The sequence below is a fragment of the Callorhinus ursinus genome, unplaced genomic scaffold (genome assembly GCF_003265705.2).
Source record: "Callorhinus ursinus isolate GAN/ISIS: 27379988/994484 unplaced genomic scaffold, GSC_fseal_2.0 scaffold19, whole genome shotgun sequence".
Lineage (NCBI taxonomy): Eukaryota > Metazoa > Chordata > Mammalia > Carnivora > Otariidae > Callorhinus > Callorhinus ursinus.
In genome coordinates, this window is record NW_027397081.1 from 61,778 (window position 1) to 89,705 (window position 27,928).

General features: G+C 42.4%; 1 protein-coding gene across 1 annotated transcript in view; it reads right to left on the bottom strand.

The window, feature by feature from the left end:
* The window catches only part of TRPC6 (transient receptor potential cation channel subfamily C member 6), a 116,807-nt gene that overhangs the window by 16,917 nt on the left and 71,962 nt on the right, over positions 1-27,928 (bottom strand). Inside the window, exons 2-5 of the mRNA XM_025893906.2 lie at positions 15,295-16,069; positions 10,130-10,315; positions 7,971-8,135; positions 2,026-2,242 (exon numbers count right to left, since the gene is read on the bottom strand). Of these exons, the coding sequence (XP_025749691.1) occupies positions 2,026-2,242; positions 7,971-8,135; positions 10,130-10,315; positions 15,295-16,069 (1,343 nt within the window). The remainder of the gene's footprint in view (positions 1-2,025; positions 2,243-7,970; positions 8,136-10,129; positions 10,316-15,294; positions 16,070-27,928) is intronic.

The window sequence follows — 27,928 nt, forward strand, 5'->3', positions numbered from 1 at the left end:
CCTCCAAGCCAACCACAACCCAGACCTACCGTGCTTTCGGTGCAAAGCAGGAATGTCCCTCTGTCCCCCCTCCCCTGGCAGAGAAGCGCAGCCATCACCCAGCGATCCCAGGTGGAGTCCACACTGCTCCCCCCGTGTGCGCAGTGAACTCCCAGCCCCGCTTCCTCAAGGCCTCAGTCCCCGCCCTCACCCGACTTGGTTGGGGGGAGGCCGTGGTCCTCTCTCAGCCTCCAGACTCACCCGCCTCTCAGCTGCTGTGACCTCGCTAAGATGTGGTGGCACCCCGTCCCCAGTGCTGAAAGCCACTGTCGGCCATCTCGCCACCCCACCTACCACCACCCCTGCCTTCGAAGGCACCTGCGTTCCAGCCGGGGCTCAGCTCCAGACATTCACCTGCACTCCAGCAGGGCCCCCCTCCGGACATGCACCTGCACTCCAGCAGAGGGGGGCGGGGCACTGCCTGACATGCACCTGCGCCCCAGTGGGGGGGGAGGGGCACCTCCGGACATGCACCTGTTCTCCAGCAGGCCCACCACCTGACATACACCTGCATACAAGCAGGGCCCCACCACCTGACATGCACCTGCACCCCAGCGGGGGGGAGGGGCACCTCCAGACATGCACCTGTTCTCCAGCAGGCCAACCACCTGACATGCACCTGCATAGAAGTGGGGGTCCCACCTCCTGACATGCACCTGCACTCCAGTGGAGCCCCCCTCCGGACATGCACCTGCATACAAGTGGGGCCCCACCTCCTGACATGCACCTGTGCCCCAGCGGGGATCCACCATCTACATGCACCTGTGCCCCAGCAGGGACCCACCACTTGACATGCAGCTGTGCCCCAGCGGGGACCCACCACCTGACATGCACCTGCACCCCAGCGGGGGGGGGGGAGGGGCACCTCCAGACATGCACCTGTTCTCCAGTGGGGTCCTCCTCCCGACATGTACCTGCATACAAGCGGGGCCCCACCTCCTGACGTGCACCTGCGCTCCAACAGGGCCCACCACCTGACATTTCAGGTGTGCCAGGGGCCGTCCTAGCTCCACAGCTTTGCACACAACGTTTCCAGGCCTTGCAGTGTCCTTAGTCCCCAAACACTCAGTCCGGTGACACTGCCTTCTCTCCAAAGTCTTAGATGGAAGCTGCTGTCCAGAGAGGCCTTCTCTGCCCTTCCTACATCCCACCTCACTCAGACTTAGATACGCAACCTGTGTATGTTCATATTATCCTAATAATGCCTCAATTATAGTATTTGTCACATAGGGTTCAGCGATCGATTTACATATTGACCTGAACCCCACACTTAACTTCCTTCCCTGCAAGGGCTCTGTCTCATTCACCTGGGTACCCTGCTTACCTAACAAAGGCACCACCTAACTACTGAATTTATTCGTTCATAAATATCCGATTGAAATACTTTCTAATTTGCATTACATTTGACAACCAGCCATGTGTATGATTGATTCCAAAGATAAAGAGTGCAGTAGTTAAACATTCTCTCCGCTTCACTTACTTTGTGCGGGATCTAAAGCAAACACTACAAAGTAGATGTTAGTGTCATGTTACAGATTACAGAACTATGTGATCTGATATATGTAAAGTGCTTTGAACAGTTCTGTACATAATAGCTGTTCAGTAAATAGCTCAGTTCCTACTAAGTCTCAACATAAAATCATGTGGTTGTTTTTAAATCTGAAGTCCCAGCTCTCCCAAAATATGAATAGCATTACTTCGTCACTGGCCAGATTTGATCAATACTATCCTACTGTTTTCTTCCAGGTTTTTCTTGGAAACTTAAAAAGCACATGGTGTATGAGAAGACCGTGCCCCTGATAATGAACCCAAGATAACCACGCATTAAAAACACGAAGAAAATCCTGGTGTGTGGTGCACTGCAGCGTGCTGGATGCATCTGTGTACCTGATGTGTGAAGGAATCAGCCTCGGTCCAGCTGCGAAGGTCACACACACACACACACACACACACACACACAAATGATGACAGAATATCAGTCTTTACCTATTACCCAGGATATAATGAGCATCTCCATCCATGAGAAGCAGGATGTTTTCATCCTAAACAGCTGTTTTGCATTATCTGTGCTGGTTTCATTAGGAAGGAGTTTGGTGCCTTCAAATCTGTCAGCTGCATTCATGACTAGCAGTCCCAGAAAAATGGTAAAGGACGCAGCGTGTGCCACAAACTTCATGAATGGTCCGCGCATAATCTTCCCCATCTGCCATAATACACACCGAAAGAAAATCTTAACTCTGTTTCGTACACTTTGCAAAACACACATGCACATACACAAGAATAAGTGTGTATTCCAATGTTCTCCTAAGATAATTATGTATATTTATATAACTGATGAAAGAATAACAATTCTTCATGCCATTTGAAAATGTTAGTTATACTCCTCATTGACATATGCTGATATTCTGGATTTATAATTCAATCGGCTCACTTTTCTGTTAAATGATACTTAAGTTCTTAAATATTCTTAAAATATTATATAACACTGATAATATTTTACGACAAAAGGCAGAGCATAGTATCATCATTATTCATAAACACTGAACTGCTTTAGTGGGGATAAAGTATTGAAGAAGCAGCGGTGAAGGTCTGGAGTGGAATCAACTTTGCACTGGTCCATATCCGCCTGTCTGCTCTCCTCACGGCGTCTGTCAGTGACTTGGGCGCACGTGAGGCTGGGCGCTGGGTGTCCTGCTGACCAGAGAAGCAGCCTGAGCACCACGATCCCGACTGCAGGCAGGTCCCATGATGTACTCGGAGCCCTGTCCTGGAACGACGCTGGATTTAAAGCCCAACATGTTAACTTCAGGTTCCACGTTCATTCCCTCATGAGCTGTGAGGCAGTGAGTAAAAGTCCTAAATGATGTGAAAATCAGGTTCTTCATGTGAAACATGCAGGCAGTCAGAGCTCCTGTCTCCTACAGTGCAGGATGAGTATCTGTGTGAGATGCATGAATCCTCAGTGGGCAGAGGGGCGGTGCATGTCCGGGATGAGTCTCAAGGGCTCTGCGCCACCCCCGAAATGCTGAATGACTCAGTATGTATGTGCAGCTTCTCTTAGGAGACGGCTCATCACGTTCAACAGATTTTCAATTGAATGTATTACAACAGAAAAATGTGTGAATTAGTAACACCACCAAAACCCAGGCAGCATTTGTATGTGCCAAGTATGATTTCTGTGCTTTACTCTGCCACTCATGTCACCATGGCAACACTCTGAGGGCAGGTGCCACTCAGATGCCCATGTAGACGATGAAGAATCTGAGGCAGGGAGATCCAGAAACTGGCCTAGATGTCACCCAGCTCCGAAGTGGTGGAGCTGGGGTCTGAAAGCAGGCATTCCCGTTTTACAGTTAATGCTTCTATGTGGTTTACAAACAATTGCTTATTTTTTTCATTAAAATACAGAGATATGTCGATTCTTCGAGAAAAAAAAGAAGGTTCTTCTCATATTGAAAAAAGCCAAACACTGTGATGGGAGGATGTGATCAATGTTCTCTGCTCCTACAAGCCTTACTTGTCTGTTTTTCAAAATCATAAACGTTAAAGCTGAAATAAATCATACAGTTGAGTCTCTTCTCTCTTCTTTTTAAAAAGATTTTATTTATTTATTTGAGAGAAAGAGCACAAGAGAGCGAGAGCATGTGAGTGAGGGTGAGCAAGGGTGGGGGGGGCAGAGGGAGAAGCAGCTTCCCGCGGAGCAGGGAGCCCGATGCGGGGCTGGATCCCAGGACCCCGGGACCATGACCTGAGCTGAAGGCAGACGCACGACTGAGCCACCCAGGTGCCCCAGTCTCTTCTCTCTTGATACTGAGAATCTTATGCCAGGCAGAATATCAGGACGCACGCGTGCTCGGGTATTTATCTACCTCTGTCTAGATCTAGCTAGCCAGCTTTAAGACAATGGATCCACAGAATTAGATACACTTAGATATACTGCAGAGCCATTTTACTTCATAAAAATCAGCTGTAAAAATGTCTAAAAATCATACTTCCGTAAGAATGCTCATTAGATTGAATCAAAGAGTACATTTTGTTTGTGTTTTTAAAGATCCTGTTTAAATAGAACTCTCAAGTAATCAAATAAGGGTGAAGCAAAAACAAATGGGTGACGGGGTAGGTTTGATTTTCTTTTGCCTCTTGTCCTGAACTACGTTTCTGTAAAAATATGAATATATTAAAAAGGTTGGGGATAAAAATGGGGTAGAGAACAGAGCTGCCCACAGTGGGGTGGGCCACAGGTCAGAGGGCTCTGGGATGTGAGCTGAGCTGTCCTGGACACAGGTGAAGTCAGCGTCCTGCCCTCGGGGCAGAGCGTGCGATTCCTGCCTCCCTCCTCCTCTGGGGTGTTTCCTTTCTCGGTCTGATTCAGAATGGTGAGAGGAGAATCAAACCAGGCATCCTTGCTGCTTATGAAATGTGCTAGTTTAAAGGCAAAAAAAGCAAATAAAAAACAAACAAGAATTTGGGTGGCAGGAAACTAAAATGATGTGTTTGGATATTCATAACCCTCTATTTCTTTTCATTTTTTTAAAGCTTTATTTATTTAATTTAGAGAGAGAGTGCAAGTGGGGGAGGGAAGAGAGAGAATCCCAGGCTGACTCCCTGCTAAGTGTGGAGCCTGGGGCTCGATCTCACGACCCTGAGATCATGACCTGAGTGGAAACCAAGAGTCTGACACCACCCAGGTGCCCCCATACCTCTATTTCTTACTACAAATCATTGAGTATTGTGTTTCCCTTTAAACTAAGAGAGATTCTGGCACCATTCAGTGGACTTTAGGAATTGAATTATCCATTTTAGTAAAATCTGTCATCTATATATGCTCAGCTGTAAATAAATTTCTAAAAAAAAAAACTGTAAAGAAGGGGACTTACCAATTGAATAAGGTGAATAATTGATGCACCTGACAAATTTTTGAGGGTAAGTGTTGAAAGAAATATTTGGTTTTGGATATTATATATTATACTTTCTTCAAGTATTTATTGATGACTAAATACCTAACTACCAAATACCAATAGGAACAGAAAAGGTTGAAGCAATCTCTGACTGACCTATTTTGCTTACCATAATACCCTCTAGTTCTATCCACATCGTTACAAATGGCAAGAGTTCGTTCCTTTTTTTTTTTGCTTTTTAAGATTTTATTTATTCATTTGAGAGAGAGAGAGAGAGCATGAGCAGGGAGAGAGGCAGAGGGAGAGGGAGAAGCAGACCCCCCGCTGGGCAGGGAGCCCGATGCAGGACTCAATCCCAGGACCCCGGGATCATGACCTGAGCTGAAGGCAGACACTTAACCAACTGAGCCACCCAGATGCCCCAAGATTTCATTCTCTCAGTAATATTCCATTGTAAGCAAGACAAGTCAGAGAAAGACAAATACCATATGATCTCACCCATATGTGGAATTTAAGAAACAAAAAACAGATGAACATAGAGGAAGGGAAGGGAAAATAAAATAAGATGAAAACAGAGAGGGAGGCAAACCATGAGAGACTCCTAACTCTAGGAAACAAAATGAGGGTTGCTGGAGGGGAGGTGGGTGGGGGATGGGGTAACTGGGGGTTGGGCATTAAGGAGGGCACATGATGTGATGAGCACTGGGTGTTAGATGCAACTGATGAATCACTAAATTCTACCCCAGAAACTAATAGTATACTATAACAAGTTTAACTTAGCTTAAGCTAAAATGATTTAAAGTCACGACATGACCTATTTTTATTGTAATGAACATAAAACATATTTGGGTTATGGTGAAAAAAGAAAACAAGTAAAGAAAAAACTTTCTGCAAGAAGAAAGCAGACTTGAGGAAAGAAAACCAACTTTACACGGATACAGAGACTCTGTCAAGGTGCACAAGCCTGCAATCTGGTCTGGCTTAACGCTCATGGATATGTTGGAAACTTCTTAGTCTTCAAAGTAGTATTTTTTTTAAGTAGGTTCCACACCCAGTGTGGAGCTCAGCGGGGGCCTTGAACTCACAACCTTGAGATCATGACCTGAGCTGAAATCCAGAGTCAGATGCTTAACCAACTGAGCCACCCAGGCGCCCCTAGTATTTAAAATAGTATTTTAAATAAAAGCATTAATATAGCTTAAGCAAATATTCCCCCATAACCTGTAAATAATGTTTATGTTCATTGCTAAGGCAAAAACTGTGAAAACCGACTTTATCATCATACTTCAAAGGCTAAATAACAGGCAGTAAAATAGATTTTAGATAAAAAAAATACCTTGACAGTGTCCTTTTAATTTGATTATTTGCCTCAGGGTTCATAAATGGGATGGAAAACAGATGCCAGAAAAGAAACATGACCAGGGAAGAAGAAATAGTAAAGGAAATCAGGTTAATGAGGATTCAAACAAAATCTAAGAAACTCTAAGGACTGCCAAAAATAGTCTCTTGTCAAAACACCAGCATTCTGGGAGGCATCATCCCTTTGAACCCACTGGATGTGGAGAAGGACAATCATTCAGTTCAGAAAGATACAATTTAACTGATCAGAGTAATCAGTAATCAGAGGGTAATTCAGAACAGCCCCACCCCCGCTCACTCAGTTCAGCTGCAATCTCTGGACATTCGGGAAATTTAAGGGACGAAGAGAACACCCACATACACGGATGTGGCCTGTGGGGCAGCAAGGATAATTCAGAATTTCTGTTTCAAAGTGAAATCTGTCATGCCTATGACAAAGGCAAGAAAATAAAAATTATAACTTTCCAGAAGATCTATGCTACTAACTTCTCATTCTAGTAAATCTCACTCTTTTCATCATTTATGTTTTACTTATAAAAGCTCAGTTTGGGGCCTTATAGGTTTTAAGGGAAATGACAGGTTTTACCCTCAGGGAAAACCACTCAGTTTCTAGCAGCTCACATCATCATACTGGGAAGAATTCTGTAGGTCCCCCTGTATGGGAAGCCCGGCACCAACTGTCACCAGGACCCACTTAGAAAGGTCCCTTCAAGCTGACGCATCAAATATGTGACAAAGTAATAAGAAGACAACATGTTGGTCATGGAGACACAGGTGTTTGCCTCCACCTGCTACAGGTGTTTGAAGATGAGCCCGCCCATATCAAGAACAGCGAGGATTCAACTGGCATTTCCACGCAGCACGTGGGTGGTGCAGCAGAGATCTTAGCCACAGAGCTGTAGAATTATTCCAGTCTGACTTTCAGAGCTGAGACTGAGCCATTCCAGAAATGTGGCTTCAAAAACATGAAGAATAAGACTGTTGTCAGAATTCTGTGCCTGTTCCCAGAACACAACAGGTCAACTGTATTCCAGACTGAATTGTCACACTCAGGAAAGGCAGGTCCATTTGAACATATGATTTCCACCAAAGTCTGGGCAGATGGGTTTTGCTGTCCCGTTACAGTGTATTCCGTCCCTAAAATAAGTATTCTTCACTGACACAAGCATCACATTAGAGTTTACATGATTTTTCTTTATTTAAAATAAGATCTATCTGGTCAAGTTAAGCCAAAATAAGTACAAGAAAAAGAACTTTCATCTCAAACTTTGCCAGAGGAGGAATAAAAGACAAAAAAAAATATTTATCTTTTAGGATATTTGAAATATCTGCTCAATGCATACTATGACCTCATTAAAATTTATAGAAATATATGAATAGACACACCTACAGAGGGGATGGAAAGAAATATACTGAACAGTAACCTGGTACCCTTTCTCAACTCAGCAGTGGTGGTATTACGGGTTAATTTTCTATCCATTTTCCCCCTCTATTTCCTATAGCAAATAGATGTTATTTTTGTAATATTAAAAACAATAATATGATTTCAGCCCAGCTGTGGCTTCCATGAAATTTTCATGTGGGAGACAGAATTCTCCCTGCTCAGCTGGCTCGGACCTACACAGCTGGACAGACTTCGGGGGGACGGCGCACGGGCAGCCTTCGCAGACATACCTTGCTGCATGGAGCAAACCAGTAGATAAGAGCCAGGAAGGGCAATCCGACGGCCACCCCGAGGACCACCAGAAATTTCACCGCCATCGTCTGCTGCCGTAGACCGGACAGGTTCTCATACCAGATGGACAGAAGCTGCTGCTGACAGTTTGGATGAGCTACAAACTAGCAGGGAAGCAACAGATCATTTAATAGCTTCATTAGAGAAAAGTTCAGAAATTCCTTCCTTGTGTTCTAGTATTTTGTTCGGTGGTCTCTCACGAAAAATATTGTTAGAGAAAGAACAAGGCAGGCATCAAGCAAAGCGGCAGGAGGTTCTAATACATATCATATAAATTTGAAGATTCCAATTTATCAAACTCTTTCTTTATGACTAATGGGCTTTCTTTGAAAGCATAGAAAAATTTTTGAAATTTAATATTATAAAAAGGTTCATCAATGCTTTGCACAAGAACTCATGATTTTTTCCATCTTGAAAGAGTGATGTAAACATCCTACTGGCCCAGATATGTAAATACTTTAAAAAAGCACAGCACCTTTTCTGCACTGACCTACAATGCTACACCTACTTACTCCCATTTGTATATGGGTCCATTTCTGGACTGCCTATTCTATTCCATTGATATATTTGCATTCCTGTGCCATAAACTCTTTCAATTAAGAAAACTTTATAATTAAATTCTACCTGGTTTTTCTTTCAGAATTTTCTATTTTTGCATATTTATTTTTTTCACATATTTACTTTTTATAAATGAATGCCACATATGACAGAGAGCCACATTATTTGATAGACAAAAAGCAACAATGTGAAATAAAAACTGATAAAAAATATTGATAAAAAAGGTTAGACAGAGGGACTACTAATGCTTAAGGATGGTTAACCTTGAAGATAATTAAAACATGATACAATGTATATCTTCTCAGAATGGTAAGATTTAAGAACAGGCATTGTGAGTAGAAAAAATAAGGCCTCTGATACACTGCTGGCATGTATATAAACTGGTACACTTTTTCTGAAGGGAAACTTGGCAAATATTTTGAATTAACAAAAACCTGAAAAAAATTAACTCTTAAATAGTAAGCAGATTAAATGAAACAATAATATAACAACACAGCCTTTGAAAAGATGAGATGGATGCTAATTTACTGAAATGTGAAGATGTCCAAGATATAAATTTGTGGAGAGAAATATAATAGTGATTAACTACTCTCCATTAAGAACTGGGAATACAGAGGGGCACCTGGTGGGCTCAGTCCCTAGAGCGTACGACTCTTAATCTTGGGGCTATGAGTTCAAGTCCCATGTTGGGTGTAGAAATTACTTAAAAGTAAAATCTTAGGGGCGCCTGGGTGGCTCAGTCGTTAAGTGTCTGTCTTTAGCTCAGGTCATGATCCCAGGGTCCTGGGATTGAGCCCCGCATCGGGCTCCCTGCTCCACGGGAAGCCTGCTTCTCCCTCTCCCACTCCCCCTGCTTGTGTTCCCTCTCTCACTGTGTCTCTCTCTGTCAAATAAATAAATAAAATCTTTAAAAAAAAAGTAAAATCTTAAAAAAAAAGAACTGGGAAGAGAGAAAGTGGGCATGTCTATACTGCTTGAAAACTTACTGTAAGCATATGTAACTTTTATTAGACTATTTTATTATATAATAAAAAAGTCTACATAGACTTTTTTTTTTATAGAACCCATCCTTAAAAACTGTTTTTATAAAGATACCTAACCTAAGAAAGCAATCACGAATGGGGACACTCCGTGAAGACAGAGACGGAAATTATTCCACAAATAACGTTGGAGGGGTCTGAGGGCTTGGGTCCCGAGCAGGAACACATCAACAAATGGGAAATGGCACTGGATCTCAAACACTGATGTTCCTCCCCTATAACCAATACCTTATAATCTGGACACATGCTGTCATTTTTATATCATTAGTTAAGGAAAGGAAAGCGACAATCATGGCATAAACAAGTCTAGATTTCAAAGACTGGCGTGTCGAGTAGATTAAAATGACTCACAGCTAGGCTCTTGGGATTGCTGAGAGAACCTGCCTTGTGCACCTGTAGATTAGAAAAACCCAGCCCAAGCTAATCTGGCAGCCCTTCATCCTTACATGGCACCAAGAAAAATGGAAATAATGCAAATGGGGCTTCAGGCCTGACCTTACTTTTTTTACTTCGTATTTAATGGCTAGTTTTAGACGGCTGAGATTTGGACGACCATGATCTCCCCCACTGTGGCACATTTCAACGTCCCCATTCAGGATGGCCTCTACTTCTTCAGTATTTCTGCACAGATCAAGGAGTCCAACAACAAAATCTTTGCACTGCATTGACAGTTTTTTGTAGTCATTCTAGGAAAGACAAAGCAAAGGAAAAATCAGTAACGGAGAAGCAGCACGCTTACTATGCTACGCAGGGGGATTTATCAGTGACTTGATGGTTTGTAGAGAAAACAAACAGAAAAATACCCTCTTTCAGTTTACTGTTCTTTTAATGTGCTTTAATTGCTGCTCTGCTGAGGGATTTCTGAAATATCTTAGCACCATAAAGATTTTCTTCATACCCAAAGAAAGGAGATTTGTCTAAAACATAATCAAAGCTAACAAAAAGTCATGTAATCTGCCAAACTCACATGTGGGTTCAGGAAAAATACAAAGTAAGCAACCTTCCCCTCAGCCTGATCATGGTACTTTGCATACATAGTATTTCTTATGTTCATGGTTTCATCAGTAAGCACATAACCCACATATGATAGATCTTTTGGAAGATCTTCTAAACTATATTGGTAAACTTGAGAAACACAGGACATTTGGAGAGGTTTCAGAGAAAAGCAAACGTGTCATTTATCTATTTAATAAATTGTTATTGAGGAACTTTATATACCAAAAGCAGGGTCAGAAGAGAAGATCTAATATAAAGCCTGAAAACCAAGATTCTTCTCTTTGGAGAAAAGAAAATTTAAGAAAATGCTTTTGTTGTAATTTATTGCTGATGACCTAATATTATGTTGGGAAGATTTAGAAAGTGTAGATCACAGGGGCGCCTGGGTGGCTCAGTCAGTTAAGCGGCTGCCTTTGGCTCAGGTCATGATCCCAGGGTGCTGGGATTGAGCCCCACATCAGGCTCCCTGCTCAGCGTGAAGCCTACTTCTCCCTCTGCCTGCCACTTCCTCTAATTGTGTGCTCTCTCCCTCGGTCAAATAAATAAATAAATAAAATATTTTTTAAAAAGTGTAGATCATAGTCAAACATCAAAAATTCACATCTTGAAAACATACTCAACATTACTATTCATCAGAGAATCCAAGTCAAAACCACAATGAGATACCACCTTACATCTGTGAGAATGGCTAAAATCAAAAAGATAAGAAATAACATGTTGCCAAGATGGTAGAAAAAAGGGAACTTTCATGCACCATCGGTGGGAATATAAATTGGTACAGATGCTATGGAAAACAGTCTGAAGGCTCCTCAAAAAATTAAGCAGCGCCTGGGTGGCTTAGTGGGTTAAGCAAGAGACTCTTGGTTTCGGCTCAGGTCATAATCTCAGGGTCGTGGGATCGAGCCCCTTGTCAGGCTCTGTGCTCAGTGGGGAGTCTGCTTGAGACTCTCTCCCTCTCCCCCTGCCCCTCCCCCTGCTCTAGCACACATGCGCATGCCCCCCCCGCCTCTCTCACATAAATAAATCTTTCAAAAAAATTCAAAGTAGAAATACCATAGGATCTAGTAATGCCACTACTGGATATTTACCCAAAGAAAAGTGAATATACTAATTTGAAAAGATACATGCACCCCTTGTTTATTGCAGCATTATTTATAATAGCCAAGACATGGAGGAGGTCTAAGTGCCCAATGACAGGTGAATGGATGAAGAAGAAGTGGTATATACACACAATGGAATATTACTCCGCCATGAAAAAGAATGAGATCTTGCCATTTGCAATAACATGGATGGACCTAGAGGGTATTCTGCTAAATGAAATAAGTCAGACAGTGAAAGACAAATACTGTATGATTTCACTCATATATGAAATTTAAGAAACAAAACAAAGCAGAAACAGACCCATAAACAGAGAACAGAGGGATGATTGCCAGAGAGGAGAGGCAGGGGGCTAGGCAAAATGGATGGAGGGGAGTAGAGGTCAGGCTTTCAGTTATGGAATGAACGGTTCACGGGATTAAAAGCACAGCACAGGGAATACAGTCAGTGGTCTTGTAATAGTGTTGTGTGGTGACAGACGACACCATAACGTACAGATTTGTTGAATCACTGTGCTGTACACCTGAAACTAATGGCACACTGCGTGTCAACCACACTTCAGCTAAAAAAACTCTAACGTATATATACCAGGCATTAATATCTTCATTCAGGTCTTTCTAATACTTCCTCCCTGGTTTTTCTCTTCCATTGAAATGAGGCCATTTATAGCCCAATGTTAATCAAGAAAACCTACTAACTCGAGCTTGTTGCATTGCAAATGGATTCCATTATGTCCTGTAATCTTCATAGTCATCTTGCTTAGTTTGGTTAAATAGTGTGGTTAAATAATGTGTCCAATGCAGACACTTGGTATCAAAATCAGGCTTTGATTCCAGCTGTATTTGGGCCCAAACTCTTTGCCTTTAAGAATGATACCACTTTGTCTTTTCTTTGTAGAATGCTTTTTTTTTTAAAGATTTTATTTATTTATTTGACAGAGACAGAGAGCACACAAGCAGGGGGAGCGGCAGAGGGAGAGGGAGAAGCAGGCTTCCTGAGGAGCAGGGAGCCCGAGTTGGAACTCGATCCCAGGACCCGGGGATCATGACCTGAGCCAAAGGCAGACGCTTCACTGACTGAGCCACCCAGGCGTCCCGTAGAATGCTTTTCTACTTTGATCTTTGAAGACCTGGGAAGCAGGTAGGGCCAATACTATTCCCATTTTGCACATCAAAAATCTAAGGTCCCCTGAGGTCACACAGCCTGAGTGGCAGATTACTCTTGGAGTCACAGCTTTGCTAGTTGTCTCCTCCATCCTGAAACCACTGGTGTGCTTAGGATGGAAATAACCCTAGAAAGAATCAGGATAGGAAGACACTGGACTACGAGGGGCTCTGGATGTTAGTCAGTAAGGTAATATTTGGGGGAAGTCTATAAGTATGAAGCACCTACTTGGGCTCCTCTCTGTAAATCATGCCAAGTGGCCTTCCATTACAGGTTAGTGACGTCTACACAGGCGACACCTCGCTAACTGCGGGTGCAAACAGGTTCTCTAAGGGCAACTTGATAAAACAAATTATGCTTAACTGAGAATGGCTCACGCTACTTCCAAACTGTCTATCTGGTCAGATAGTATACGTAGAGTCACAAGGAAACAGCTTTACCCTTTTCATGCAATAGTCAATTAGGGTCCTGGGGACAGATCATGAAGTCTACAAGCGGGTATGTTCCCCAGGTTCACTATCCAGCAGAGTGGCTAGGGGCTGGGGCTTTTACACATAAATATCCCTGTAATCCAATCACAGATCTTCCATTGTTTAGTCTTGTGATCTCAGATAGGTTAAAACCATTCTATGAGGTAGGTGCTGTTATCATTTCCATTTTACGAAAGAGAAAACTGAGGTTTAGTGAGATTAAACAAGCTTAAACTGCATGTGCAAAGTACTTAGCATGGTGCTGAGCATTCAGCAAGCATTCAGTAAAATAGTTATTTTATTTTATGTCATCAAAGGCAAGATCTGGGGCGCCTGTGTGGCTCAGTAGGTTAAGCATCCGACTCTTGGTTTTGGCTCAGGTCATGATCCCAGGGTCCTGGGATTGAGACCCACATCGGGCTCCCTGCTCTGCGGGGAGTCTGCTTTCCTCTCTCCCTCTATCTGTACCCTTGCTCCTGCTTGTGCACTCTCTCTCTCTCAAATAAATAAATAAAATCTTAAAAAAAAAAAAAAGATCTGAAGAGAGGCCCTTCCCTGACTTTTGTAAATACCCATCCAGCTAAAGGAAAACTTCAGTGCATCTAGCCTGTCTTTAGGTAGCCCTCAATTCCTAGACATATCCTTAGTCCTTTTAAAGACAAAAATGTAAGGATCCAAATGGATGCTCCCTGGAATTCCAAAAAGGCTCAGGTGGAATTAGATATTTAAAAGGAGAGTGTGCTCAAGTGTGGGGCAATGCTGTTCAGTAGGAACCACGTTGGCTGAAAAAGTAAAGTGCAGGAGCTTTGTGCTATTTATTTGACACCCGACCTAACAAACTGTTTCCAGTTCACTGCTAATTCTCAATCACATTAAACAAAACATTTTTTTTAAAAAAAGGAAGAATAAGACCATGGGAATCCACTTACAAATGTTTTCATTTCTTAAGTTCTCTCAAATCGACAGAGAAAGTCACTTAAAATGAATGTTGGTGGTAGATCAGCCAGACGCAGCACTGTGATTTTGGTTCCTTGCAAGAGACAGTGAGGCTGGCAGGTTAATTCTGGGCCGCACCACACATTAGTAAATTAGAGGTGAGTGTTTGCCTGACAGTCTCTGAGCTGGAGAGAAATGACAGACGGTGGAGCTCGGGCCGGGAATCCGGGCTTTCATCCCCTCTGGGCGCAGCACAAGCATGCAGACCGAGTGGCATCTGGCAGTTCTCTCCATGTACCCTTTATAAAAAGACTCCCCAACATTCCTTCTGAGTGACAACCTCTTTCGTAGATACAAGCTTCTGTTTTTGCTGTTACCTTGCTCTGAAGTAGCTCTCCCCTCCTCAGCATCCCCGAATCCTATGCATTCTGCCCTAAGCCACTGACAGGCCAGCGTACCTGTAACTTCCCTGAGAACTAATCCGAACTGAACGCTGCTCTCTCTGGACTTGCAGAGCTCCTGCAGCGCTTTCTCTCTATAGTGTACCTACTTCTGGGTGCATGTGACTTCCTTCCGCTCACTCGTCTTTCTGGCCTCAACAGCACCTCCCGCTGTGCTCTGAACCCAGACACGGTCCCACGGAACACGGAACCCGGCTCTGGAGTACAGCACGCCCAGATTCTGATCCCAGCTCCGCCAACTACCAGTCGTTGGTCTTGGGCCTTAATCACCTTCCTATGCCTCCATCTCATCATCTGAAAAGCAACTAGTATCTTCTCAAGGCTGTGATGAGAATTAGACATAACAAAAGTAAAGCGTCTACAGTAGAGCATCTCTAAATGGTAGTGATCACAAGTTTTACTACATTTCATTATAACAGAGCTTGTTCAGAAAACACAGTTATTTCCGTCCACAGTGACTAACTGAGCACCCAGTAGAAGCTTATAAATACCCTGGACTCGGGCTCCTGGGTAGTTAAGTCCTCAACACTCATGACCTACCTTGAACTCTTTCTCAATGTTGGCCAGCACCGCCAGCTCATTGCTCAGCTCTAAAGCGGTCATGACTGGGTCCTCGCTAGACAGTGACAGGTAAGCTGGACTTGCCAGGCCCTTGTAGGCATTAATCCTCGATCTGGAGTGGCTGAAGGAGTCGTGCTTCTGTTTCTGGTTGCACTCACTGCACTTGCAGAAGTAATCGTGAGGCCGTTCAATCCGAGCGCCTTTCCGCAAGAGGGTGTGCACGATTTCGTATTCCTGGCAGTGGGCAGCCAGAATAATGGGCGTCACATCATGAGAGAACCGTGTCCCATCTTCATCATAGGCATAAAAGTCGTCTTGCTGGAGTTCAGACTGGCTGGGGCTGGTGGCTAGCCTCTTGCCTTCTGCAAAAGCTGGATGACTGAGAATGGCTTCCACAATCCGAACGTAACCTTTACTAATAGCGAGAAGCAAGGCGTCCCCAACGCGAGACAGGTTTTCTTTCTTGAGAAGCAGTTCTGTGATTTCCAGATGTTCATTGGCCACCGCCAACTGCAGGGCATTCTGGCCCATGTAATCCACACAGTTGACATTCAGCGAGAGACATTCTTCCAACATCTTCCTCACCACCGGGATGTTGCCATATTCAGCAGCATCTAAAAAGCGTTCCTCCTCAGCAGATAAGCTTGTTGAGCGATCATTAAACATGTATGCTGGTCCCCGGTTAGCTAACCTTCTCCCCTTCTCGCGGAGAATTGTCTGCCGCCGGTGGGCCAGCCTATTGTCGGCGTCTCGGCTGTAATAAAATAGAAAGATTGGGAACAAATCCTATTAAGAGCATTTTACTGTGCCAAATGACCTGCCATTCATCTAATGCAACCCTCAAGTACATTAGATGTTGTTTCATCATCTCTAGACCAACTACAATATAAATGAAGATGCTTTTATTTGTTAATGGATTCCAAGAGCTTCTCCTTTAAGAAAGCCAAGCACTTTGCAGATTTTAATGTTTCCATTTGGGGTGGAGACTCTGGCAATTCCCACAATCTCTCTGTGCCATTCACATCGGGATTAATAGGAGTGTTTTAATCACAGAGGGTAAGGCCCAGGAAAACCAACGGTGAGAAAAGCAAACTTTTCTGCCCTTATAAATCTTACAGTCTCGGGAGAAATTGGGAATCAGCACAGTGCCCTGTTATCAGCTGCTTGTCATGATAAACCCAGAGCAGGGTCATCTAGCGATGCTTCCAGGAGAAAGTTATAGGCTAAACACAGAAGGATGAGTAGGACTCAGGCGAGGGTGTGTTGGGAGTGTGGGACAGAGGTTGGGTGCAGGCAGAGAGCTTCTCCAGAGGAGGGATCAACCAGATGCTATAGCACAGGTTTCATTAATAGGACCTGGACTCTATGAGGTGTAAAAATTACTGGAAATGAGAACATGATGATTAAGGCGTAGGTGAGAAAGAACACTTCTGTGATGGAGACAGTGGTCAAGGAGGTGGCTAGCCTTCAACGTAAGCCTTCAGTCTGGGAAACGAGAAAGTGATGCCTTCTTTTCCTTACTGATTTATAACTTTATGTCTTAAAGTTTAAGGCCCAATCCTTATCACTATCACCAACCAGAGACTCAAATGGGCAATTCCCTGCAGAACAAGGAAGGGCCATGTTAGGAGGGTGAGGGGCTGAAGAGAAGGAAAAAGATGTGATTGATGATAGATGTGATAGATGTTTCCTCTCTCTATAAATGTTTATAGAGCCATCCCTTGAAAGACTGTCACAAATTTCCCAGTAGGAAGAGAACTTTGGAACTTAAAGTCCAAAGACCCCATAAACGATCCTCCTCTCCAAGGGGCCTAATTATCTTTTTCTATGAGTCCTTATCCATCTCAATATCAAATCTCTTGTCTACTGTAGTGTGGTGGCCAAAGAAGTAGCAAGACGTCAGCAACTCAGAAATGGATTATGGTTCTCTGAGGAGCTCGAAGAGTATGCTGCCATTTTCACCAGTGTTTTCCATAGACTTGCTCAACACTAAGCCCTTTGGCCATCCATGGTCTCTTCAAAAGTAACCAGGCTGATGTTTTATTAAAGAGACAACTTCATAAATTTAAAAAATGATGTCCAGGGGGGCGCCTGGTGGCTCAGTCAGTTAAGCATCTGACTCTTGATTTTGGCTCAGGTCACGATCTCAGAACCGTGAGACTGAGCTCTGCCCCAGGCTCTGCGCTCCTCACAGATGGCACGTCCCGCTCCCTCTGCTCCCCGACCCCATTCTCGCTCTCTGACGTAAATCAATAAAATCTTTAAAAATAAAAAAATAAAAAGAAATTAAAAATGATGTCAAGGGCCAATGGCCAGACATATGCCACAATTCCAGTAATTTTTAAAGTGGGTCTTTATGTTAAAAATAGAGCTACTCTGTGACCCAGCAATTGCATTGCTAGGTATTTACCCCAAAGACACAGACGTAGTGAAAAGAAGGGGCACCTGCACCCCAGTGTTCACAGCAGCCATGTCCACAATAGCCCAACTGTGGAAGGAGCCGAGATGCCCTTCAAGAGATGAATGGATAAAGAAGATGTGGTCCATATATGCAATGGGATATTACTCAGCCATCAGAAAGGATGAATACCCAACTTTTACATCAACATGGACGGAGCTGGAGGGGATTACGCTAAGTGAAATAAGTCAAGCAGAGAAAGACAGCTATCATATGGTTTCACTCATATATGGAACATAAGGAATACCGTGGAGGACCACAGCGGAAGGGAAGGAAAACTGAATGGGAAGAAATCAGAGAGGGAGACAAACCACGAGAGACTCTCGGGAAACAAACTGAGGGTTTTAGAGGGGAAGGGGGTGGGGGGATGGGTAGCGAGGTGATGGGTATTAAGGAGGGCACATGATATGATGAGCACTGGGTGTTATACGCAACTAATGAATCATTGAACACTACAACAAAAACTTATGATGTACTATATGCTGGCTAACTGAATGTAAATAAAAATAAATAAATAAAAATAAAACTACACTAGTGTAAGATTGAGATTTGGCTTTTCTGTTAGACAAAGTTTTCTTGGATTGTTGGTCTGTGTTTTTTTGTTTTGTTTTGTTTTGAAAGAGATGATAGAATGTCACCATTTTTTTTTTAAGATTTTATTTTATTTTGACAGAGAGAGACACACAGCGAGAGAGGAAACACAAGCAGGGAGAGTGGGAGAGGGAGAAGCAGGCTTCCCGCCGAGCAGGGAGCCCGATGCAGGGCTCAATCCGAGGACCCTGGGATCATGACCTGAGCCGAAGGCAGAAACTTAATGACTAAGCCACCCAGGCACCCCTGTTGGTCTGTTTTTGATAAGAAATTATAAACGAAGTTTCTTCTTTCTTTTATCTACCCAGAAAGCCAAAGTTTCTATATTTTTGTCTTTATCAGGTCTTTGATCACTTAAGAAAGTTTAAATTTCTCGTTAATAAAGGAGCTAAGTTTTGCTAACAACTATATAACCTTCTGTAGAATCTTATTGCCACCTTGGGTAAATAGAGAACTAAATATTAAGTTGTGTAATGATCTAGGCATGTGCTTTAAACCCTTCTGAGGTTTTTAACAAACTTCCCAAGATTTGATATAATTGAAGTCATTTTGGCTAATTAGGCTTGTTTTTTTGGTATGATAAGTTACATGAGAAACATTGTCAAACCAATGATAAATGTTGAGTTATACTGTATGGGTAAATGCTATATGTGTTCCAGAAAGTACACGAAATTCCTAAAGTTTTCATGTATCGTGATATAAGGTCATCTCTTGACATTCAATTATTGAAGTGTTGTGCATCACAGATACACCTGGGTTTTCTGGTCAACTGCACTGTAATGAACTCAGATCTTTAAAAAAAAAAAAAAGTGGGTCTTTAGGTACTGTATGAGGAACTTTTGTTAAGTAATAAGGGAATTATTTCTAATCTATTTTGATTTCTTTAGCTATTGCTTTGTTTTCAATTCCATTTTTAGTTTTATCAAAGTTATGCACGTGCACAATTTAAGGACTCTATAAGCATGTTATAAAAAAATAGCAATCCTCTGTTCATCTTCCCCTCTTCCTGATCCACAGAGGCAATAATATCAACTATTTTAGCTGATTATTTTATAATTTCAATCCTTATATCCATATAACTTAGTAATATTGTGATTTCTGATTTTCCAGGTTTCTCATTATCTGTAGACTTCCCACCAAAGCTGAGCATTTAGCTCACTTTCACAATCTCCCTCCCCTTGCACACACACCCACATGGACACACACAAACACACTCCACAGCCCCTGTCATTCCATAGTTACAGCGTAAGTCTCACCAGGTAACTATGATGCTCGGATAATGCGGGGCTAGTCCTGGCTGTGACAAGCAGCACACCATGGTGTTTTTCCTCACTTCCCTGTGTCCTGAAACCCAGTAGTTAAGAATTCTCTTTCTGTATTCATACACTTCATGTTCTGTGTACTTATGACTAATTCAACAAAACTCTACTCTCCTTCAATCTATATCTTCTTTTAACTCATCCAACATACTATGTGTTTTTTGAATTTTAGCTTCTCGAAGACTATCTGCTAACATAGACCCAGATGCGGTCTAGACTCGAATGTATGTTGTCTTTGGATCTTCCTTTTGGCATCCTCCCAAGGATTCTCTTCACTTTGCTTTTGTGTTGGGCTCTTTGTGTACTGTATCCCAGACCCTCCTCTCTCTTAGTTCATGCCCATGCTCCAGGAGCTGACTGCGAAAGTACACATGGGAGGCAGACTTCTTCAGATGTTGCACGTCTAAAAATGACTTTGTATTATCAACAACCTTATTGGTAGTTTGGCTAGGTAGAGAATTCTAGGTTGACAATAATTTTGAAAGAATTGTTCTGTTAGATTCTAGTTTTTGTAGTTCCTATTGGGAAATATGATTCTGGATAATCTCTTTGCCTCTGCTACCCTAAAATTACCTAATTTTTTATTGGAGGGAATCTCTCTTCCTCCATGGTTCTGTGCACCCAGTAAATCTTTTCATCTGGAAACATGTGGCCTTTTCTAAGAAATATTTTTTATTTTTCTGAGAAATATTTTTGACTCATGTCCCTGATAATTTTGTTTCTGGCTGAGTGTTGTTTCTAGGACTCCTTTTGGATGCTGGACATTCTGGGATTACTATTTAATTTTCTTATTTTTTCTCTCCAATTTTCCAATTAATTCTGTATGTTTTTTTGTTTGGTTGGTTTTGTGTTTTCTTTTTTTGTTTTTGTTTTTTGCATTATACTCTGGACATTTTTAATTTTCTTTTATTACATTATGTTAATCACCACACATTACATCATTAGTTTTTGATGTAGTGTTCCATGATTCATTGTTTGTGTATAACACCCAGTGCTCCCTCCTTAAAACCATCACCAGGCTAACCCATCCCCCCACCCCCCTCCCCTCTAGAACCCTGTTTGTTTTTCAGAGTCCATTGTCTCTCATGGTTCATCTCCCCCTCTGATTTCCCCCCCTTCATTTTCCCTTCCTGCTATCTTCTTCTTCTTCTTCTTCTTTTTTTTAACATATAATGTATGATTTGTTTCAGAGGTACAGGTCTGTGGTTCATCAGTCTTACACAATTCACAGACTCTGGACATTTCTTTAACTTTATCCTCTAATATGTGTTTTGAAAATTTTTCTCTGCTATTATGTTTTTAATTCTCATCTTTTTGTTCTTTATAATACCTTTGCTGCTTTCAAAGACACATTATCTTCTCTTATCTAAATCTAGAGACATTAGTGATAAAGACTCTACACAGATCAGAATAATTCAGAGAATTTACTCCTATGCTGCTTTTTATTTTTTAATTATTTATTATTAATTATTTTAAATATGTATTTATTAATTTAATTATTTTAATTATTTATTAATTTATTTAAATTATTTAATTTATTTTAATTATTAATTAATTAATTTATTTTTAAAGATTTTATTTATTTGAGAGAGAGCAGGAGTGGGGGTGGGGAGGGACAGAGGGAGAAGGAGAAGCAGACTTCCCACTGGGCGGGAACCTGACACGGGGCTCCATCCCAGGACCCCGAGGTCATGACCTGAGCCAAAGGCAGATGCTTAACCCTTTAACTGACTGAGCCACCCTGGTGCCCCTACACTGCTTTTCAACGAATATTTTGTACTCTGTATTTTATATCAGAGTTTTTCCTCAAAAAGCTGGTGATCCTTAGTAAATATTCTCTTCCATTAAAAAAATAAGTATTAATTCCAATGTCTTTCTTAAAAGAGTGCAATTTTCCCTCAGAAGAGTTTGTTAATGTTGGTACTGGCAAAAGGTGATTCTTTGAGGTGAGTTTTTAGAAGAGCGGCTTTATTTCTGAGTTAACAGAATGTATGAGGTAGAACTGCGAAGAGGTCACCAAGACTTGTCACAAAACAGCCATCCATCATCTTCCTTCTGAGATTCTGAAGCCCTGCCCTTCTATCACTCTTCTGGCTTCTAAGAACCCCCTCCAGTCCTGCCTCCCCACATATTGCCCCCTCAGCTGCTGCTGTGAGCCAGAGGAACATCAAACCTGAGGGGGAGGGGAAGCGTCTGCTGAACATGGGCAATGCGTTGAAAAAGAAAAACTAAAATCAAAGGAGAAAAGAGCTAAGATGAGGGGATTTATAAAAGTGAGATGAAAGCACTGGGAGTGAGGATTTGGGGGAAAAGTTCTCATGCTGTTAAAACAAAACCAAAAAAGCACAAAATGGACACAAAATAGTACCAATTACCAAAAGACCAAGAACCAAGTCTGTTTTGTTCTTTTTCTTCTATAAGAATGGGTGAAATAATTACTCCAGCCCATGTCACAGGACCTTTCCAGGGTCAACTGAAATTACAAATGTGGAAAGCGCCTAAATTTGGGCTTGTTTTTTTACAGCCGCAGGAATATGCATTTCTATGAACAAGAAGATCACAACTTTATCAGTTCTCAGCTTTACTCAAGTGGAAAACCCATGGAAAAACAAGGACTGCAATGGAGACTGAGTGACTTTTGTCTTTTTAAAGAAAGAAAAATTATTATCAGTAACTTTACTCATATCTCAATTTTTAATCTGGTTTCCAGAGTTTTATTCATTCACATAACACCTCTAAATTTACACTGAGGTAGAGCTGTGACATCTTTAATTCTAAAATTTTAAAATACCAATTTATGACTTGAATGCCTGTTTATCTGAATACATGGCAGATTCAACCCTGGCGAGCCACTCTTCCTGAGGATATGTCCCGTTTTCCTTCTGGACTATTAGGGCTTTCATTCCTATAGCTTCCGTTCTTTTGAGGAAACAGCAAAAACATTTCCACAGAGAATGTCTCCTTCAGTTTTAAAGCATCTCCTCGTTGCAAGCACTAACATTAATCCATTGGCGTGACACACATGTCAGATAGGATTTTATGAAAAGGCCTGGATTTTCATCATCTCTTGGGCACTCTGTCGACAGGGGAGCCCAATACAGAACACTGAGAGAGGCATCTGAGGTTGCTTTGAGGAAGATGACCACTGCACACACAAGGAAGGCAGTCCTCCTTGCAGGGGCGGTGAGATAAGGGAGGGCTCCCAGCAAGGTGACCAAACAAGATGCACACTTTGCTGCCTCTGGACTCCCTGAACTGCAGCCTGAAAAGGCTGTATATATGGTATTTCGTCACAAGTGGTCTTGCTTAATCCCTGCCTTTCAAATGCAAAAGTAAAATGTGTAAAACAACTTCTCGAGGAATACACATTTTAAGACTTTGAAGAAAGATATTAAATGCTGCTGGATTACATTACCCCTCTGAGAATGGGTTTTCTAAGGCTGTATTGTAGAACTGTACATTAACTGCAAAGAAACCTAGTAAAACCATCTACTAGAAAGAGGAATAACCACCCAAAGCAATATATCAACAAAAGAGATATTTTCGTTCCAGCTAAAGGGCACATTTTTGCCAAGTCAGTTCTTCTATTTAAGAAAAATATTTATTAAGAATTTCTCTTCATCCATTTAGTCATATATAGCATGACTGGATGCTTAGTAACCTACATTTTCATGTCTGTATTTTAAAAATTTGTTTTATCACAATACATAAATACCAGTTCTAGGAAGGAAAGTAACGAGTCACTGCCCCCTTGGTACTCAAATATTGATTAGGTCATGAAAATCAACAGTTTTTACATACCTCATTTTCCTGATTCTTTTTGCTGGCGAAATATTGCCTGTTACCCCAGATAGTGAGAGATGGAATAATCCATCTCCATTGAAAATGCCAGCAAAGCAAATTAGCTTCTGAGTTGAATGGACTGTGTGCTTTGAGCCCAGAGCGTGTGTAGTAACTCCTTTATTTCCTGTTTAAGTATAATGTGCTCTTACCAAATGGAACTGCTGTTATACAAACTAAGCTTTATATTAAGTATGTAGCTTAACTTTTTATTTTTTTGCTTCAAAAACTCTTGAAATTTTAAAATTAAAGCACAATTCTACTCAAGCAGACATATGAAAAACGTAAGTGGCGTGTAACTATCCACGCAGCATGGAAGAGCCACCATAATGGGTGGTCAGATGCAAGCCGGAAGGTGAAAATGAAGGGAATTCCAGAGCATATGTTTTATTATCTGCACAATTATCCATGGGAAAAATTAGACTTGAGTACTTAGAGATTAACAGTCAACACAACTAGCAATTTTGCAGACCACTTTAGGAGGATGAAGGATAAAAGTACTTTTATTCTAATTTTATAACAATGACACTGTGTTTACACTGTCTGCTTCATCTCTGGCCACACACACCCCTGGCCTCCCCTTCAGAGTTGAGGAGCAGTAACCAGCAGTAAACTCCTATCACAGGACACCAAGGATTGTTTTGCCTTATTCACCAGGAGTCCCCAGTGCTCAGCAGAAAGGCACATTGCAAAACGTTAAAGGAATAAAGTTCAAAGCCTGGAGCCCATTTGTTCCCATTAAGCCAACAGCAAATACAACCCTACAAACGAAAACAGAGTTTGAGCCTCAGTGTGTCCTGCTATATGTTTAACGCTGCATATTCCTTTCAAATTAGCATCAAGCTTAAGAGGGGACAGAGGAAATTGAAAGGCATATCTTTTTAATGGCATCCTTGTGACTTGCCTCAATCCAGAAGTGGAGATTTTGTTGTCCTTTCCTGCCACCTTTCCTGCTCTCTCCTCCTGTCCTTCACACACCCCACACAGAGCATAACCACCCATGTTCACAATGTATTACCAAATCCTGTGACTTTCAGAGGGGTTTCAAGAGAGCAAGTCTTGATTTTGACTCAATCAGCTTCCATTTTCCCCTGGGAGGTGTCTCATCCCATCCAATACTGTCCTTCTGGGTGATCAGTCACACGAATTACACGAATGTGTCACACGAGGCACACGAGTCAAACGAATGTGTCACATGAGTCACTCGAATCACACGAATGTGTCACACGAGTCACACGAATGTGTCACACGAATCACACAAATGTGTCACACGAATCACACAAATGTGTCACACGAGTCACACGAATCACACGAATGTGTCACACGTATTACTCGAATCACACAAATGTGTCACGAGTCACACGAATGTGTCACGATTCAATCACTCAAATCACATGAATATGTCACATGAATCATACGAATCACACGAATGTGTCATGAGGCACATTGCTGCCGAGTCCGACGAGTGACAGCAGATGCCCGAACTGTTTGTCACTTTTGTTTGAAGCCAGCATGCCTTGTGTATGTTACACAGTTTTTGTTTATTTTTATCACCAATTGATATTTTGCTTTTATAAATTAGAAACCTGACCCTGTGAGAGAATGAAAACAGGAGTAAATAACGAAACAATTACAGATTCTTTATAAAATAACTAGGTCTGAAATGTCAGTTTCTTGTGAGCCTCCAGTTTGTGGGTTATTTTGAAATGTTCTTTGGTAGCTCTCTGGGCACATGCATCTATTTTGATCTATTTTAATAGAGTACTCTCAAGAACACTAAAAAGCTTATGTGTAATACAAGCAAAATATATCCCAATTATCTCATCAAAAAAAGAAGTTTAAATGGTTTGCTTCTATTAACAGAAACTGTCAAAGGGCTGCATATACAGAAACCTATTCTTTTTTTTTTTAAGATTTTATTTATTTATTTGACAGAGAGAGAGCCCAAGCTGGGAGAGAGGCAGAGGGAGAGGGACACGCAGACTCCCCGTCGAGCAGGAAGCCTAATGCGGTACTCGATCCCAGGACCCTGAGAAGAAGGACCCCGAAAGCAGAAGCCTAATGACTGAGCCACCCAGGCGCCCCACAAAAACCTATTCTCACATTCCTCAAGTAACCTCTGTGTAAGACAGATTCCAGGCAGGAAAAAAACAGCATACTTAAATTGGGGGAATCTGAGGAGCTGAATGAGGAGACCCTAGGAATGTGTGGGCAGGAATTATGGAAATCCAACATGGCACCATGCTTTACCCAGGTTCAGGAGAGTGCTGGCTTAGTCCAGAAAGAGCATAAGGATGAACAGTCACTGCAAGTTAGACAGGTAACTGTAAGGTGAGAGCCCGTCACAGAGTTTCTGATCTTCGGTAAGGGCAACAACCAACCTTCAAGGAGAGAGCTGGGGAACTGGTCCCCTGACCTCATTCTCCAGCCCTCTGTTATCCCACAGGGGCCTCCCATGGGCTGCTCCCAACTCAGCCCAGGGACAAAGGAGCCCATGGATGCAGCCCACAGTCTGCGTTGATGCCCAATCCCCACAGGCTGAGGACGGTGAGCGCAGTGGAGAGGTACCTGGAGGGCCAAGCCAACATCACCCAGCGCACACTCTGAGAGAGACCCTGACCTCGCCAAGATTTTCAGAAACTGCTGCTGAAAACATGTGCACAGAGATGGCAAGCGTACAGATTTTTATTATGAATCACAGATGCATCAGCTCTCATCTCTCTGAGCTTATCTTCCCTTCTATATGCTGTCAGGAAAAACACCCACATTCACCTCCAGGCAGTTATCTTTAAAAATGAGCCTGTAACTAAGGTTCGTCCACCGGCATTTAAGTCAGTCCTCACATGAGGCTCAGCATGAGTCACTCTGATGCTGAGCGTGAGGAGGGAAGTAATGCGATGTCACAGAAACACTTGGAATTATTGAAACGGTGTGTCCAGCACACACTGAAGCTGCTGACCAGTGGAGCTGGCAGAGCTAAGACACGGGCTTCAGTAAGCGGCGTGGACATGCTCCCAGCCTCTCCCACAGGGGCCAGGTTGACGCAAACCTGGCATGCACAGGGCAGCAAACACACAGAGGGAAAGATGACTGGATGACACAGCCCACGGGTCACTTTGTTCAGAAGCCACACTTAAGGAATGCCTTTCCTTGCTGATGGGGGATGATTTTAGACACAGCTCTCAGACCTCACATGCACCATCACGATCCTAACAGTTCATTCATTCATTCATTCATTCATCAGTTCAAATCGTTACAGTACCAGACACTGTGCTAGGCACATGGGACACGTGACATGAGAGACGGCAGGGACACTCAAGGTAGCACAGAAAACAGAGCAGTCAACAAAACACTACAGGAAAATGACTATTAAAGGAACGGTACTGTGTACTCTATAACTTAACAACAAGTAGTTCTCAACTCAGTCTGTGCTTCAGGGAGAAGTCAGCAGAGGGGAGGGAGGAGGGGAAGAAGTTGTCGGGGCAGACAGAACCGTACTTGTCTATGCCAGGAGTCCAGAGGAAAGGGCAAGATGTCGATTACAGCTGGAAGGCACTGGGGTTCCATCCCCCAAGGACTTTCTGACTCCTGGCTCAGCTGAACTAAAGAGGGAGAGGCTCAGGGTTCAAAGCAGGACTGTGGGTTCCATTGGGGTTCTCAGTTCAGCACTTAGGACTTATACCTCAGGGAGGAAGGTGAACGTTTAGGTAAACCCCAGGAGCTAAGAATTACAATTTAGAAGATTCAAGCTTCACAACCCAACGGTTTGGTCTCCAGCTCAAGTTCTATTCTGAGAGGTTTGGAGCTTGCATCATTTGCAGTCCCAAGTTTAGAAAAATTAAGGACAAGATTTTAAAACAAAGACTGTAGTAAGAGATGGGGAAGGACACTATATCTTAATTAAAGGGTCTATCGAACAAGAAGATCTAACAATTGTAAATATCTATGCCCCGAACATGGGAGCAACCAATTATAAAAGGCAATTAATATCAAAACCAAAGAAACACATTGACAACAATACAATAATAGTGGGGGACTTTAACACCCCCCTGAATGAAATGGACAGATCATCTAAGCAAAAGATCAACAAGGAAATAAGAAATTTAAATGACACACTGGATCAAATGGACTTCACAGACATATTCAGAACATTCCATCCCAAAGCAACGGAATACACATTCTTCTCTAGTGCCCATGGAACATTCTCCAGAATTGATCACATCCTACGTCACAAATCAGGTCTCAACCGGTACCAAAAGATTGGGATTATTCCCTGCATATTTTCAGACCACAATGCTTTGAAACTAGAACTCAATCACAAGAGGAAAGTCGGAAAGAACTCAAATACATGGAGGCTAACGAGCATCCTACTAAAGAATGAATGGGTCAACCAGGAAATTAAAGA